Source organism: Python bivittatus, unplaced genomic scaffold (assembly GCF_059951505.1).
Source record: "Python bivittatus isolate LINGU-HERP-01145 unplaced genomic scaffold, Pbiv_v1 ctg000700_np1212, whole genome shotgun sequence".
NCBI classification, from domain to species: domain Eukaryota; kingdom Metazoa; phylum Chordata; class Lepidosauria; order Squamata; family Pythonidae; genus Python; species Python bivittatus.
In genome coordinates, this window is record NW_028277098.1 from 4,945,569 (window position 1) to 4,964,082 (window position 18,514).

The 18,514-nt window shown below is 37.2% G+C and overlaps 1 protein-coding gene across 1 annotated transcript in view; it reads left to right on the plus strand.

The window, feature by feature from the left end:
* PAPPA2 (pappalysin 2) overlaps positions 1–17,455 on the plus strand; it is a 153,933-nt gene extending 136,478 nt beyond the window's left edge. The window contains exons 20-22 of the mRNA XM_088153871.1: positions 2,647–2,718; positions 9,012–9,110; positions 10,798–17,455. Coding sequence (XP_088009997.1) covers positions 2,647–2,718; positions 9,012–9,110; positions 10,798–10,872 — 246 coding nt within the window. The 3' untranslated portion in view covers positions 10,873–17,455. The remainder of the gene's footprint in view (positions 1–2,646; positions 2,719–9,011; positions 9,111–10,797) is intronic.
* Positions 17,456–18,514: the final 1,059 nt, after the last annotated feature.

Sequence of the window (18,514 nt, forward strand, 5' to 3'; positions counted from 1 at the left end):
TCCTTCAAGGCCATTCCCTCTGCTGTCTACACCATCCCACATTATCTGTTCTGACTTTTTGATGTGTACTAAGCTTCATTGATTATCTGCTTGCTATTATGAAATATGACACCTGAAGTTTCACCCATGCAGCCAATAGATGAAAGATTGTACTCCCTTGAAAGGTCTTCATGGGGAAGTCAAAACATTGCTAACTCTTCTGGCAATATAGTGTTTTGAAATCATTGCTTCCCATAGCCTATGATGAAGTAATTATGGAACAAGTGGCCAACCAGACTAGCGGTGGGAAAAGACAACAATGAGGTATTAATGGCTGGAAACAATTGGTATATAGATTTAAGAACTTCACTTACTCATGATTTTTAAATAAAGAATGTAGACATACCAAGCACCTTTCTTGCTTGGTTGATACTTGGGAAGGAACACTAGTTGAGTGTCTGCCCTGGTATTCTTTCAAGCTCATTCTGGGAAGAAGAAATGCATAGGTACAGAAAAAAATAGGAAAAAGTAGTCTGAAAACATCTGTGGATTATTTGTCTGCATCCCAAATTATCATGATACACCCTGCTTTTGGCATCCTGAATCTCCGACACTGATGTTTAGTTTTTTCTAGTTGCATCCTCATCGCTCTCAGTGGAATGGCTAAAATACCTCAGATATTATAATTCTGTTGTTTTCTCTAACTTGAGTCTGTCTGAAAATGAAACTGAAGCATATGGCTGGCACAGAGACATTTAAAATAAAAGCAGATTGTGTTGTTATGGAGCAGAATCACAACTTAAGATTATCTTTCTCCTCATGGGAATTTTCAGGATTATCAGAGATTCATTCCTTTAGACACTGTTGTGTGTCAGATTACATAAACCCTGCAGTTGTGCTGCAGATTATGTCCAAACAGGGGAAGAAGGTATTTCAAAGTGCACTTCAGGATATGCTCTTTGAGGTCTGCAATTCTGAAGTGGAATGCTCTTGAAGTTATCCTATTGTTGTTTTTTTGTGAAACATTTTCCCTTCCAGCTTAAACTCCTTTACGAAGTGGAAGTGTTCTCCTGGGAATAGGGAAACAGAAAAGGGAATAGAGAAACAGAAATATTAGGAGGAGGTTTTGTTATTGTGAAACTAAATTATTCCCATTGCCAGGAGCTGCCACTAAACTTTCTTTCTTTCTTTCTTTCTTTCTTTCTTTCTTTCTTTCTTTCTTTCTTTCTTTCTTTCTTTCTTTCTTTCTTTCTTTCTTTCTTTCTTTCTTTCTTTCTTTCTTTCTTTCTTTCTTTCTTTCTTTCTTTCTTTCTTTCTTTCTTTCTTTCTTTCTTTCTTTCTTTCTCATTTTCTTGATCCTTTTGTATATTTTCAAATCACTTCTCTTCCTCGACTTGATGGTCTGTGAACTTCAATGGCATTGTTGAATCATTGTCTCCAAGAGGTGTCTGCCATACAGATCAGGGTGAAGTAGGAAGAACAATGAAGTGGATTAGGGAACTGGGCTGGACTGATTTGGATCAAGCAGGCTGAAATATGCCAACTGGATTCAATGATTATAAATGCAGTAATCTATATGTATTTATAATTTATTCAAAGAAGCAGAAATCATTACATATATGAATCTACTTCTGTTCATTATGTGGAAACAAGCTGAGTATGTCAAGAGAAACACTGAAATAAGTTGAATGTGGTGAGAATGGGGTGCTTCAGAAATGTGTGTGACAAAACGAGATAAGAGTCAAGAATGAATGAGTGCTGAGTGAATGTGGATGGAATACAGAAGGGTGTGCAGTCTGAAAGAAGCACTTTGAGATGGATTGTTCATGTAGAGCAAATGAATAAGGATTAAATTGCAAAATAAATATATGAAAGAAGACTGAATGGTTTAAGATGGGGAAGACTGAGAAAGCTGTGGTTGGAAGGAGTTCATGAGATCCTCAAAAAGAGAAAATTGAGAATTTCACAGAACAAAAGGCAAAATATAAAAGAGTAAATGGAGACTTTAAAAGCAAGGATGCTTTTTAAGTGTAGAAAAATACAGAAAGATATAGTGAAAACTGTAAACTAGTTTTAGTTACGTTTCCTTTTGTTTTTCTTATCTCAGGACTTTACTACGCTTGGCTTAGTATTTCACTACATATTTCCCATTACATATAAATTAGCCTTGATATTATAGGGGTGATGTGAATGCTTCTACAAAGTATATTGATACTTGATCGAAAAGTATAGGCATGTTTTGAGGCTAGCTAAGAACAATATTATTTTCTTTCTATCTTTGTTTTGTGGGGATCGGTAGGCCTACAAGTCAAATGTTCTTACTGCTTTTACTAACATCTTTCAAAGGTAAGTTTGTAACCTAGATTTTTTAAAGAAGGATGATGCAAATCTTGAAATTTTCTGGAATGAAAATTCTTTACCAAATGGGAGATCATGTGTAGAATTTGTAATTTCATGCACATGGAATCTTTAACATTGCATACATATAGAGTCTAATAGAACTTTGGTGAAATAGGGTATATATCATTCTTAGAGTAATCTATATTATCAACTTTTTTGGATTAATATTATGAATAGTATTATATAAGTACCCTAAATAAATAAAAAACTATAGAACGCTTGCTCTTAATCTCTGGCCAATGCAAAACTCTTTTTATCTCTCTTCAGAGTATCGTGTGTACTGGAAGACTGGAATGGTATCCCGATCCAAAAGCTATTCATTGTATTACTTCTTGTGAGGTAAGAAATATTCTGTCTGTCTGTCTGTGTCTCTCTCTCATCTGCCAAAGGAACATTTAGGGCAAAACTTTTGTGCCTCTGTTGCCCCGCCTGTTTGGCCCTAATGAGGTCCTTCAGATTCAATCCAATCAGATGGTTTTTTATTTAATGAATGAATGAATGCCTACTATGTTGGCCTACCCACTTTGGAGGGAGGACTCTGAAAGCCACAAAAGGGTTGTTGACAGCAGCAAGTGGTCCCTGGGCTGCATTTTTACATCCCTGAGCTTGATCTAAACATGCACCAGAAATGTCTTCTGTGATGATCAAAGAAATGATGCCTCTTCAAACTGAAAATAAATGAATTTTCTACTGTTCCTGTAATCCATCTGGAAGAAGAAATCTGACCTCTTGAGTAGTTCATTCCCTGCTGCAATACTTTTTTAATCTGCATAGGATTCTTAAATTAGGGAGTGTTCAAATGTGTGATCTCGCACTGCACTTTGAATTGGTATAACCCATTCTATCATGTCTGGAAGTTCACTCATTTCTTCTTTCATTTTGTAAGTAGAATCAGTCTGCATTTATTTGGGTCAACTCTGGATTAAAATCTAGTGCTGATTCTAATTGCTGAATAAAAAGTCTTTCTCCATGTTCTTTTGTCATTTAACAAGTAAAGACTTCCTAAGGCATATGGGTGTGATGTCCGAAAGCAGTTAGCACCTTCTCAGAGAGATTCATCACAAAGTGTGGGGTTATATATATATAATCCTTGTTCCTAATTTCCTAGCAATTTTGGGAACCATAGTTCTTTGAGAAAAACTAGGGAGAGGATTAGTAATAGAGGTCTCCACATTTTATCAAATGACATACAATTTTAAAAAATGCTATGGTAGGTAAATTGCTATAATTCTGATTCTGGTGTGCCCTTCGTGTTGTGGTCCAACGAGACCCTTTTCCTAGTCTTAAAAAAATGGCAACTTTATGATGTAATTTGGATTACTTCTAACTCTTCTTTCTTCTTTGTCTGATGCCAGAATAGCTAAACTTTGTTTTTCCCCTCTGGCCATTAATCTTTCTTTCTGACTTTTTCAGTCTCTCTGTGCCAGGAATTAAGTGCAGTGAGGAGTGAAGCATGTGTAAATTCACAAGGAGGGTGCAAAAAAGGGGAAAGGGAAAAGCATTTGGAAAGTTCATTAGCCATAATGATAGTGGTGCAATAAACTTTGAATTACGGATGCTCCAGGTCACTTTAGTCTTGTGCTATCATGAGAAGAACAGATGGCACAGAAAGCTGTTTCATGTTTCCCTTTTTGGAACTGGCCTTTTTCAAACAAGGGCCAAGTGCACTTTTTTCTTCTTCTTTTTCCTCTCTCTCTCTTTTTCTTTTTTGTTGCTGAAAGCAGAATTTACACAAAGCCATCTTATTTTTTCTAATTTAATATTCTGGAACAGATAGTTGTCTATCAAATATGACTAAGAATTTCAAATATATTTGTTAATTTAAAATTTCCTTCAGTCCTTGTCCTGAGATCCTCGTTGTTCTCTAAAAGAAATCTGGGAATTGCTTTTTCTTCCCTCCCTGCAGATTTTTCCCCATGGTTCTCTTTCACTTGTAAGAAGCTCCTCATAGGCAGATATTATATTATTCTGGTGATCAGATGCAAACAGAGAACACTACCACAAAAAGCAAAGCCAGTTGGAATACTGTCAGCTGCCAATTCCTGTCTTAAACTCAAGTATTTTGAATCAACCCTGGAGTCGAGTCACCTGAGTTACACGGTGGGATTCAGAGGAGATATCAGTATTTTGTGAAATCACCTCAAGAGACCAAAACAGAGGGAGAGACAGGCCATGGTTCTGATATAGTCTGGCAACTGTTCTTTTTAAGTTTTTGAGGAATGGGGTCTTCTGCTCATATCCCCTTGGAGCTCTTTCTAGCTACGATGTTTGAAAGCAAGTGGAAGTTGAGATGGGGAATAGATACAAATTGCCATGCAAGCTCTAAATAGTCATCTCAGTTAAAAATAAAAAGTCCCAAATTCTCTGCCAAACCCCATTTTTAGCAGCTTTTCAGGCCTCCACTCCTCTCCTCCCATGACAAGTGTGGGCCTTGGTCACCAGCAGACTGCCGTTCTGTAGAAAGCCTACTTGAAGGCAGTTTACAGTGTTGAAACAAACGTATATTGAAGTAGAAGCCTTGGCGTGTTACTATGGGAAGTACGGCAGAGGGCTTGTAGTTAGAAAATAGAGATTGTAGCATATAGTTTGGGCATAAGGCAATAGGAGCTTTTAGAAGTATATGAACATGCATCTTTCATAAGTTTGGTGCAAGGGAAATGAGGTGGCAAAATAGGTTTATAAAAAATCCAAATAGCAGAAATGAGCTGCAGAAGGAACACCATACCAATAGAAGCAAATGTGGGCCTGGAAACCGGTTGCTCCTTCAGTGCTGCAAAACAATCAGTCATCTGCAGTGAAGGGAAGTGCCAGTTTCCCTGACATCCATGTTACAAAATTTGCTTGTTTACACATATGTATGCACAAAGGTAGGCTGGATTTGATGCAGTGAGCCCTGGATATGGCAGTTAACTGAACATCCCCAAAGGCAAAGAAAGAAACAAGGTCCTTTAGAAGCATTTATTTTATTAAAATGACTGATGAATTTAAATCATAGTTCAGGGGATTTAGAATCATATGTCCAAAGATGCAAAAACTGAAGATGTTAGCAGTAGAATTGGCCTCTTCTTTGATTACCTTCCATCTTCCCAAGCTTCAAGGTCTTCTCCAATTACTCGCCTTTGCATTATGTGTCCAAAATATCTAAGTTTTAGCTTCATTATCAGTGCTTCAAGTTAGTTTTATTTCATGTTGTATTGCATTATTTGTTGTTGCAGTCCAAGGTAGCCTCTAAAATTTTCTCCACCATTACAGTGCAAGGAAATATATTTTTCTTGGCTCAGCCTTTCTGATGGTCCAGCTTTCACAACTGTGTGTTACAATTGGAATGAGCACTGCCTTGACAATATATACCTTTGTTATTTATGTGATATCACTACACTTTAATATTGTGTCTGCATTTGTCAAAGTCTTACATACATGCTTTTCAGTAAATTCATATGACTCAGAAGACACCAGTAGCAAAAACATCAACAAAAGATATGAGTTTTAGATTGAAATCTAGGGATTTGGTTTGATTGGGTATGTGCCACAGCTAAAGCCAAATGAGTAGAAGTACATAATACCTCATCTTCAAGAGCTAGTGACTTTTTCAAAAGTCCTATGAGTTCCTGCTTAACAGTTAGAAACAGGTGTCTCAACTGGACAACCAGTTGAACCATCCCAAAATATCAAAAATAAGAACTGACCCTTATCTTTTACTCTGTCTCGAAAGATTCTGGTAGGATGTTTAGATGCTTGGGCTGAGGTTTCAGGGATCATCTGAGTAACTCAAGTTCTCCTCAGAGTGACTGCATGTGACCTCTTCTGGGATCCACAAACAACTTCTGCAGCTGCAAAACAGCAAGATTACTGGGGGTAAAGTGGAAACTTAATTCTGGCACTCCTTTAAAGACTGACTCTGGTTGGGTCGAGTACTAACCTCCTTACTCAATTCCATTAACTCTTCTCTCCAGATCCCTAAGGACTAAAAACCTAGAAACAAACCAGCTAATTTCTGCCCAAGTAGCCTTCTAAGTATTCTCAGAAAACTATACACTAGTTTCTGACTGACTTGCTGATCCAGTCATAAATTCAAATCTAATAAACCTGTCATTGAGTGTATATGATCACTTATTCCAACATCAACAAGAAGTTGAGAGTTCAGTAGGTAGAACTGCTTTGTGAATTGTTTTACTTCATCAGTTTGAATCAATCCATCCATTGTTTGAATATCCTGTCACTGAGCACTGTCTGGGGTGTTGAACCAGATAGATTTCTTGTGCCCATCCAGTTAATTATATTGGTTGATTGCTAAATTAAAAGGAAAATAAAACAGATTAAGCTAGATCTGTGTCAGTTCAAAAACTGTGTGGCATTACTGAAATGCATGTAAGGATCTCTCCAAGGGTTTTTAGATACAACTTACCTGAGTAATAATTTTAAGGCTGTAGTAATGAGACCATAAAGTTTTGTGGTTCATTTATCCCTTCATGCTGGAAATTAACCTTGCCTTCCAAATAAGTCCATAAAGGTTATCGTCCTCTTGCTTACAAACACTATATAAATCGTTTGTGGAACATTAAAAGCCTGGAAAAGAAATGGGATCTCATTTATATTTTTGCAAAAATGCTGTTTTGTTGGCACTGATGTGGAGGAGTAGCTATTTATTTATTTAGACTTTAATTAGGAAACACAGAAGAATGCTTTCTAGGCCTTGGTGGAGACTTCTCATGTTTGTCAGGGGATGGAGTTCAAACTGTGAAAAGCTGGGAATGATTTCCTGCTTGAACAACAGTTCAGGATCTTCCTTTTATCTCTTTTATTCTGTGAACCTGAATGGGAACTCTGTAAGTAACTGGAAAAAGATGGGTTGTACTTCCTCTCCTAGGTCAGAGAGAAGAAGCAACTGGGTAAAAGAGTTTGCAATACCTGTTTGTTTGCTCTGAGAAACAAATTGTCATGCATTACAGCAAGATTTATCATGTTATTGTTTGAGAGCATCTGTGTGTGCAGAATAGTAATATTTGGTGAGTACAGAAAAAAAGGAAAGATAATTCAGAAGTATGAGACAACTGTAGTCAAGTATTTCTGCTTTGCAAAATGCTAAACATTACTCTCTGTTGTGTTCTGTCTCTTCAATATATTGTTCAGCTAGAATCCAGATTTCCAAGAGCAAAATAATTGAAACACTAAAAGTGCGCTGTGTATTGGCTCTTACAGTGGTTATTTTATTATAGCATTCCCATTATATCAATTATGGTTTAGAGTTCATTCTGGCTTATTTTAGGTTAAGTGATGGAAAATCTAACTGAAGTTCCAAGCATGCCAGAATGTGAAGGACCTGAGTTCTGGTTACTTACCATTCCAAGTGGTCCACCCACCCTACAGTTCACATTACTTAGCAATAGTTGGGTATAAACTGTGGTTTGAACTAATTTGAGCCCATGATTTCCAACATATTTTAGGCATCACTTTATTATTATTTTTTTTGCTTTAGTTTTTCCTCTCATTATTTTTATCTTCCATTTTTCCTCCCATACAAATTTTTAACATGAATTATCATGGTTGCCCATGAATAAATGTCGTAGATGCCCAAGTTTATCCCAGCTTGAATATATTTTGGGCCATTTGAAGTGGTTGGGGGGAAAGCAAGAGTCATATAATATGAGGACAACTTATCTTTTCCTCATCCCAGCATCTCCTCTGTACAGATGCTGATCTGGAAGTCATTTTAAACCAGCATTCACTACAATAGGCAGTTGGTACCTGTATTTGGAAACTATATAAAATGTGTTTTTCTGGCTTTACAAATGAATCATCATCTAGGTAAACAAACCGTATTGTTTGGAGTATGGCAATAAAAGGGGGAGAGGGTCAGATTATCTCTCTCCTTAGTTATACTGGTTCTCTTCCTTACCTGCTGTTCTTTAGGAATTCAATAGAGGGGTGATGTTGCCACAGCATCCTCAATAACCTTGTATCTTGAACTTGGTCACAGGCATAATGCATCAAAACATTCCTCCTTGGTTACATAAAAGCAAGTTCTTTTATTATAGCATTTCAAAAAAGGTTGTAATGGTGACTGAACAGGGTCCATTTGCAATTAAGCAGTATAATTCCGCTGATGCTGAGAATTATTCCACATTTTTCTTAAGATGGTATGATGGTGGTCAAAGATGGCTTTCCTGTTGGATATATCCAGTATTTGTTTTGCCAAATCACATTTAAACATGGTAATCTATTAATGATAGCAAATTATCACCCTCTCATTAACTTCATATAACTCAAAATTATATATGAACTTGATTTCATTTAATTTAAGTTGACTTCTTTTGAATGTCATGAATGGGTATCATTTTGTGGTATCACCCAGCATAATCATTCCTTGGAGTCATTTGGTCATCTGTTTATGTAAGTCATGCACATCTGCATTTTCAGCCATGATTGCCAGATCGGTAATATGTATATATGTTTATTGATTCTTGTCATTGAAGATCCTCAATAGAGCTGCTTAGATTTCCTTTTTCTCTTCTTCTACAAAAATCTGTGTTACCATAAATTAGTTGTTTCTAACGTGTGGATGCCAGACATAATTGTTTGCTATGTTTTTCTCTGTTGCTCTTTGTTCACCGAATGCTTTTTTCTCTTTATAGCCTTTCCATGCCGATGGGTGGTGTGACACCATCAACAACCGAGCCTATTGTCAGTATGATGGTGGTGACTGTTGTTCCTCCACAGTCTCCTCAAAGAAGGTAACTGAGAGGCTAGTTATCCATTTCAGAAAAGGGAATATGCCTCATATACTTGCAGATAAGCCAAGAATTTTAGGTGCCAAAATGCGCCCAAAAGATCCGGTTTGGCTTATCCATGAATATATACAGTAATACTTCTTTAAAGTGCTGCATTTCCTATATATACTCGCGGGTAAGCCCATCCGCAGATGAGTCAACCCTCAAATTTTTAACCAAAAAACCATGAAAAATGTGGGATGGCTTATCTGTGGGTGGTGCATTTTTCATGATACTTTAGTTAAAACGTCGAGGCTTGGTTTATCTGCAGATGGGCTTATCCGTGAGTGTCCATGGTAACTTACATTTATCGGTAGAGTCCTGTTCCAGGACTTCTGTGTATAAGTGGTATGCTTGGCCTGTTGTGTATAAATGTAGGTGAGGAATTAACCAAAAATGAAGATGAAGGGTTTTGTTAGTTTGCTTGCTTTTTAAACAATCATGGCAAGATCCTTCCTTTATAAACGATGTATTTTAGGTGGCCCAGAGGTATCAAAAAGAGGACATTTGTGTCATTTGCCAAAGAAATCCTCTCAAACGTTCAAGGTTGCTCAAAGGATGGCCCTGAAGAAGTTGATGGCTGGTGTAGAAAGCACAGGCAGAATTCACAGGGTCTTTTTCAAGTCATGCTACACATACAGTGAGGACAGGGAACTCTCCAAAAAGAAACTACTGACTGTTGGGGCAACACAAAGAGACCAGCCCATAAAAGTGTCTCTGGCTTTCCCTAACTACTTCTTGTGATACTAGATCTCCTTTAAGGGCAGCTCTTTCAGGTACTTATTGTACTGAATGAGCTCCCATTTCCTATAAGGCTATGGATGAAGACAAATAGAGCTCCAGGTATATACAGATTACCTTTTTTGAAAACATTTATCATAGTGCACAGGTAAAACTGGTGTGTTTCATCCTATGAGAAGTGCTTCATGAAGTGTGTTACAGATTTCATCAGTGGCAGAACAGGAGGGGTGTGCATGCTACATTAGATTTAAAAAGCCGCCAAATCAAGAAGACTCAAGGTGGTGTGCAGAATAAAAATCATAATCAAAACACACAAAGAGAGAAGTACCAAGGCACTGAGGAACTATGCAAAAAAGAATGTTTCAACCCCTCATCATCAGTCAAGCAGGATCACAAATTGGCACGGCTTCTGGCCTCTTTGAAAAGCCATGTTTTGAAAGCTTTTCTAAAGGAGAGGAGAATTGAGGGAACTATTTCAGCCCTTACACATAGCATCTCTCTGCTGATCATTAAAGCAACTCCTTTGTCATAATGCAACCTGGGGAAAAAAAGTTGCTCTAGTGGATAACAGAGAGAACTATCATGCTTTTTAGCAAGCGTGCCCTGTTAGGTTTCCCAAATTGAGCAGAACCTGTAAGCAGATCAGAATTTAGTTTCTGCCATTGTTGCATACAGAAATGAAACTATCTTAAGCCAGTGCTGCAGGTGGAAACTGATTTGGTTTTATTCTGTTTCAGTTCTGTCGGTACTTTTTCCCCTTGCTCTTAGAGTTCTGCTCTCTATAATATATTGGATATCATCTTGGATAATTTGGGGGATGAATGGCTGATAAATAGTTCTAGTACATATAGTTCTAATTCGCTGAGTTAAGCCTCTGTTCCTAAATGCCACCGTTCTTCAAATCCTTCAGGTTGTTCTGTTTCCTAATGGCTGTGATCAGGACGAGTGCACCTGCCGGGATCCAGCAGCAGAAGAGAATCAGTAGCAGCAGCAGCAGCAGCAGCCAGGACACGTTGTGCTGCCAAGGCTCAAAATGGAGGGAATGATGAAGGCTTGAAGGAGAGCATAAATAAGAGAACTGCAAAGGCTGAGGAAAAGGATTCAGGGGAAGTCTGGTCATAAAGGCCCTGCACTTGATGTGTAAGTGCACAAAGGAGAAAGGAAATTATGAAGAAAGGAGAGGAGAGCGAGCAAGAAAATGAACACTTTTACCACCTTTGGTCAACTTCTTTTCCATCAGAACTGAAACACAAGATAGCCTTGTCAACTCTGCTGGCAAACTAAACTGGATCTAAATGGAGCCTTGAAGCTTCCTTCCTTGCATTGCCGCGTCAGTGGTTTGCCACTTAAACTGTGTCTTTTGCTCTGACGTTCATCGGTATGCTCCCCTCTAGAGCTTGATTTAGCAAAGCGGGGAGGGAAATGTGATCTGTCTGCAAATATTTAAACATAATTTTATTACAAATCTATATAATATTTTATTTGCTATTTAGTAAGCTAAAACATGCTGCTGTGAAATACACTACAATAGAAATGCGGGGTCATGTAACGAACTTTCCCAGAAATCCAGCAAATTCCAAGGGTACCTTATAAATGTCCCAATTAAGCGGTAAATGCTTTTTTCTTAAATTAAATCACATCAGGCTGCAGAGTTAAAGTCATGTGTGGGAATGCTTTTTTGGTCAGCAGCTGCCTGCCCTCCTAGCACATGGAAACAATACCTGCTTTTTTACTGGGCAGACATAAATACCCATCCCTCTATTTCCTAAAGCACAGAAATGGAGTAATGAATAGTAAGCTAAAAAAAATGGAAGGCATGAGATAAAAGAAAAGGAAATATAGCTCAATGTATTTTAAACCCACACCATTTACTATACCTCTCCGCGCATTTCTACCCTTCCAAATCATCCTTCCTTCTATTGTGTCATACCTCGCTTTATACTAGTTGGTTCTTTCAACTTCCCACCTCTTTCTTTCAGAAGATTTCATCTGCTCCATCCAACCTTTCTCTTTCTTCCCTTACTTTTGACTCATTCACTCTTTCTTCATATATTTATTTTGCAATTAAATCCTCATTCTCTTTATAAGAGCATACCACCTCAATGTACTTCTCTTGTATTGAGTCAATCAATGTTTATTCAACATCCATTCAGTCCTGACTCTGAAGACACTTTTTAAGCACCCCACTCAAGCTATATTCTGCTTACCTTCACTTGGATGTATCTCCTGACATTCTGAACTCTCACTTCCTGATAACAAAGAAGGCAGAAGCATGCTGTTAAGCAAAACCACTTTTGCATTTGACAAACATTCATTCTGCACAACAGACCAAATACTACCCATTAGCTTTTGCCTAGCATTTTCATCTCTTAAAAATTTTCTATCCATTTCATTTTCCCATCTTTAGTAAACGTTATAGGGAGATACATAAACTCATTTACTTCCTCTAGTTTTTTTTAGCATTTATGTAGGAGTAATAGACATGCTTCAAACACAACTACCTTGATCTTTGATACATTGATTTTTAAATCCACATTATTTATTCTGGCAGTCTACCCATCTAACATTTGCTGCAAATCGTTCACACATGTTGCCAACCAACACATTTCAAGGATTCCTTATACAGTTATCCATAAATACATTAAGCAGTCAATGGGACATGACCCTCTATTTATTCTCACACATGCTTATTTCCATCACCACTCTTACCACATTCAGCAGTCAACTTTCAACTCTGCTCATTCAAAACATCCATAATTCAAATTTATTCACATTATTATATACTTTCTCTAAATCAGTGAGTGCATAATTTGGTTTATGTTTCATTTTCATACATTTCTGCTAAGAAGCTAAAAACTGGTTGCTCACCCCTTGCCTGTTATAAAGCTGGATTGCTTCTTATTGTATGTTCTAGCCATTCAATTAGAATTCTGCCAAATATGTTCCCAAGTACACGTAACAAACTAATCCCACTACAGTGTGTTATTCAATCTTGCTATCTTTCCTTGAACAGAAATAGTAACAACATTCTTCCAATTATCAGACTCAGATGCAGCCTTCCCATTAAATGAGCCAGCCATTCTGTAAGCAAATCACATCTATATTTTAAAATTTATACCATCTACACCTGCAATTTTACCATTTCTCAACATTCTCAGAGTATTTATGATAGCCCTTTCATCATTTTTCCCCCTTGGACACTAATATTTATAGTATTTTTATATATATAATTTTTATTTAAAATTTTGATTATAATAAAATCCAGTGCAAACTAAAGAAAGAAAAGCAAATAGAAGGAGTAAAAAGTGGAAGAAAAAAGAAAAAAGGATGAAAAAAGAAAAGTAAGAATATAGTAAAGAGAAAAGAAATATAAAAAGAAGTTACTTCCAATCTTCATCACAAGTATAAGCAAATTTAGTAACTCTTCACCCCCCTCTAAGGCTACAAACATTTATCTCTTCATCCCATATCCCATCCCTTATCAATAAACAAATCCATAAAGCACTGTCTTTTCAGTCCTGGTGCCAGCAGAAAGTCCATAAAGGGTTACCAGAAGTAACAACATATCTTATTTTAACCTTGATCAAATAAACCAACTTTTTATTCCTTCGTTTTACTTCTAATAGTCTTAAATTTTAGTTCAATCAAATATTGTCATAAGATTCAATTTCTCTTCATTTCTTCTTTGTCCCATCGCACAGAGTTCTTCAAGGCTTTAACAAATCTTTTCTCTTTAAGAAAAAATAACCCAGGTCACTCTCTTGGTTTGTCATTTGTATTTCCCTTTTAAACTCAGCCAGTTTCTTTTGTAGACCCAGTGAAACATCTTTTTCTAAGTCATTATCTTGGCCTGTCAGTTGTAAATCCACTTTTGACACCATCTCTGTCTTGTCAGATAAAATTTGTTCTACATCTGTCATTTCTTCAATAATAACTTTTGGACATAGACTGTTCATAGAAGCTGACATCATTACTGACATTGTTGATATTGTGGCTACTGTTTTCTGATTTCATTTGTCAAAAGTCTTCTTCAGTATTTTCATTGTTATAACACTTTGCAACATTTTACAGGCTTGTAAACCTTTCCTCTACCTAAAAACTAGTGTCCAGATTTTGAAATGAAATTGTTTATCTTTGTTTTGTCTTGTAAAAAACAAAACACAATCTATTTCCCACCAGAAGCTGTTTGTATAATTAATTCCAAAATCTTATTGTAACAGTTTCAATATTCCAATTTTATCTGGACTCTTAATCCATTTACTGTATAACCTTCTAAGATCAAAATCTTATTTAGCTTTTTGCTGTTTATTTCAGATTCTTTAAATTCTTAAGTGTATGATTAAAAATTTCTTTCATTCAGGAATGAAGGCAGACTCACCCAGTGTTTTCAGACTTGTTGGTCTGAAGGTCTATATTAGCTTAGAAGTAGTTAATGAGCAATTTTTGAAAGTAATTAGTGAGGTTTGCAAACTTAGCGTCCTTTAAAAGGTTCTGCCATGGTGGTGATCAAGATGGCCAATTCCGTTGTCTCCTGGCACTCAAACCCATAGAAAACCACTGTCCTGTGCTCTCCTCATGAGGGACAGCCATCTGGAGCACATGTGAACAATCTCCCATCATCTCCTTATCTGGAGAGGTTCCAAGGAACTGGTTTACTCACTGGTTCTTTGGTCTTTGTCGTGGTCATTGGCTCCACTTTCACAGAGCCATCTTCAGTTTGTCATACATCCCCTGGAAGTCCGGACACTAATATTTACAGAATTAATTTCAGATCTACTCTCCAAAATATCCCTGTCATTCTTCTACAAATATCTCTAGCTCTTCCAACTTTTGCTTCAGCTTCAGCCCAAAATTACTCTGTGTTTTCTCTGCCTCTTAATTTTACCATCCCTTGCTCTCTTTTTCTCTATATGTATATTATACAGTATCTTTCATCTGTATTTTTTGCAGCAACTATTCTTTTATGTGCTTTTGTTTGCTTTTCTTTCTTCACTTCATTTAGCATTCTTTTTCATAATTCCCATTAGCTTTTCTCCACCCGCTTTTGTGGCACTCTGTAATTTTTTTCTTTTGGTTCCCACCAGCTTCCACATCTTCTTTTTATGTCCATTTCCATTCATTCTGTTTGAGGAGTAATCTACCTTTCAGTACTTTTCATACTGAACTTGTACGTCCTCTTCTTGCAAGTCAGAAAAGGAAAGGATAAAGGACACAGTTATTTACTAATTCTCTTTTAGCCAACTTTGTAGTTTGGTGTATAAAGATTGTATGTCTTCAGGAAATAACAGCCTGAAGAGATACCATCCAGGGCAAGTCCACTTGATTCTGCTCATTGTATATACTGGCCACATCATGGGTATTTAATGTATGCCTCCACATCTTCCTTCAAACTCAAGATATATATAATGCCTGTAAAGGAAATATGACATCAAAACCCAGAAATTAGAAGTTTAGCTATCTATACTATAACATCACAATATAAAAAGGAAAAAAAAAACCCAGTTCTTAACAATTAGTGTATTAAACTACTCTCCCAATCCATGTTTTATCTATTTAAATCCAAAAAGACAATTTTTTGAAAGCTTTCTGAATGGTCACTACTGATAGGCTTTTCCTCATCACTAGGCATGTGTAGATCAGATACTGTCTAGCATATGTAATATTTAGTTCATGGTGCAGAATTCCAGTAGGGTCGTTCTTGTGATTTTTTAAAAAACATATTTTGAATTTAAAAATCCATACCAAAATTTGTCATGCATCCCTTGAGTCTGACACCTTAATTGCCTCATTTTGGTCCTCTTCATCTGAGGATGACCATGACATCTGTAGAGATAATGGGGTGACTTCATCTCTTTCTGGCCCATCTACAATTTTTGAAGAAATTTGAATGCTAGTTGGACTTTGTATATGAAGATTGTTAGTATTGCCATGGACCTGCTGGGTACAAAATGCATTCCCAGGAGGATTCGTAGTGCAATTCTTTTGTGTCCCTATTATCCCCAGTATGTTACTTTAAAAGCCCACAGGAATACTATTTAGTTAACATAGTTTAATGGGTTAAAGGACCTGAACATAGTGAAATAGTTCAACACCCAGAAAGTTCTGTGTGGCTTGTGACCCTCTGTCTGGGTTCAAAAGCAAATGGGGGGGTGTGTGCAAAATTGGGGGGGGGCATGCACACACAAAGCAGGACTGATTCTAGGAATTGCTACTTAAGCCAACAGTTGCCTTATCCAAGCAAAGTACAACTGGGGACTCCAGCAGGGAGAGAAACTGCTCAAAGTTACCTGCAGCTGTAGCCAGTGTTAATTTTTAAAAAAGCATCAATTTATGTCATCTCTTATTTGACCCAGAGACTCATATACTGCATCTAAGTAGAAACAGGTATTTGAAATGTGATTGCACTGTTGGCTAATCTAGAATAAGTTCTACTGTCTGGATTTGTGTTCGCTAATATGAATTAAAATAAATACATAGGTAGAAAACAGTTTAAGAGGCAGAGAAGCATTGAGGCCTAATTCAGAAAGATCTGTAGACCCTCTAGGACTTTGAAAGCATGTCATCGCATATTTTTAATTGGGAAATTTGCCAAATTTCCCACCCCCCTCCCCAAATCAGGCTTTTACTTCCTTTTTTACAAAAAGAAAAAAAGGAATATAAAAGTTTTCCAGATTAAAATTTTAAAGAGGTACATCTTTATTTATTGGTTATGTATGGATGAAGCAAATATATTTAGGAACTCATGTATCATATTTGTACTCTCTCCAAAGGATGAAATGTAATTGAGTGGCATGGTGATTTCCACAGCAGCACAACTCTTTTTATTCACTTTTGTGTTTCACTCAAAATTATGTCCTGAGAAACAAGATTGTCCCTGTCACCAGCATGAAATGCCAGTTTGCTCTTAACAACATGAAGAAGTTACTATGAGGGTGAATCCAGAGGAAGGCTTAGTCTTCTCTTCCCTAGCCATCCTGCATTCTACAGGATGCCCTAGCCATCTAAAGCAGCCTTTTAGGAAACATAAGGAACAAATGCAAAGATCATCTTGGTGCCTGTTAAACATTACTCTGGTTTGACCCGTAGAGGTAGAGACACTCTAAGGATTGGTCACAAGAAATTGGTTTTGTTTTCTGGTGTTTGGGGGAAGATATAATCTGTACTCCCAGCTGCTGTGTCTTCAACGCCTTGGTCACCTCATATGATACTTCCTGAGTTTTTGAAATTCAGCTCCAAGCCCTACAGCAATCAAATGTGTAAATTTCACTGATTGGCAGCCTTCCACCCACTGACTGGATGGTTTCCCCATTTGCTTCAAACAGCATTAAACTAGCTAATTTTCTCAAGTTAGGTGCCGAAGAGTTAGAAGTTGTACTTCTGTGAATATAGCATTGGGGATGAAGATTATTACATTCCTCCACTAGAGCTGATTGAAGATATCCATTGAGGAAAGGTAATTTTAGTGAATTGCTCGTTTTTACAGTATGGGACTATGGGATTGCCTTTAGCAACATGGCACATCATGTCCCCTTTTGGAAGGACAGCTTTATTCACAGTCGAGGCTGCTATTTTTTGTTTTTATTTTGTATTTGATAATTATTTTTTATAAAAATCTATAAAATTAAATAATCTACTGATCCATCTGTGTCTTACTCCATCTTGTTACCTCTGATGTGAAATGAGGGGTATTTCCGAGAAAGAAAATCCATCTCAGCATGACTTCTCTAGGACAGTAATTTGGCAAAAAAGAATATCAATATATTGTCCCTGAAGCTAAATATAAACCTGCTGGGCTGCAGACTAGCCTTTGCTAGTGAAGGAAATAGTTCGGTTGCTGACTTGCATTTCAGTGCCTTGGAATTAACACATGGAAGTTCTTGGAGATCCAAAGTATGGAGTTCAACATGGGGAGATACATTTCTTCCCAGCAGGAACCAAGGAAGAAAAGCCCAGAATAATCCTATAGCTCTTTTTCCTTTTTTCACTTTAATGTCTAATACCAGATAAAGAGTCTTGCCAGAAATGCTGCAATATTAAATGACTCTCAGGCACTGAGGCCCGATGTTACACTTGCTGTCACGATGTGCTATTTGCCCTGTTTGGATCACTGTGGGAATATATGGCTTAGCCAGAACCCTTCTCTATCCATGTTTTTACAATTTGCCTCATGCAGTAATAGGAATGCCTTTCTAAAGTGCACACTTACCCTACAACACACTATGCCTTTCATTTATAGTGGATGATCTGCCCTATGTATTTTGTTGTAGCTGGTACCCAAGAAACCCTGGGAACGGTAGCTGCAAATTGCAGCCTGAACCATTTTCCCCAGCTTGGAGATCTACCAATGTCTTGGACTACTGGCAAGCTACATCTGGAGCTAGAAGATGCCACCTTGTGAACATTACAATTCTGATAAAGTCAGTGCTATGAGTTATAGCCCAGTGTTTACATTAGGATTGTAGATGGCACCTGTGTTGTTAGGTGTGTTTAGTCTTAATATTTAACAGCAATTCAGGACTACAGGATCTGAAATTGTGATTTTCCCTTACCCTTACCTATCATCAGTTGTTATTCAGATGTGTACTTACTTTCTCCTGTTGGTTGAAAAAATTGGGCATATGTAATAC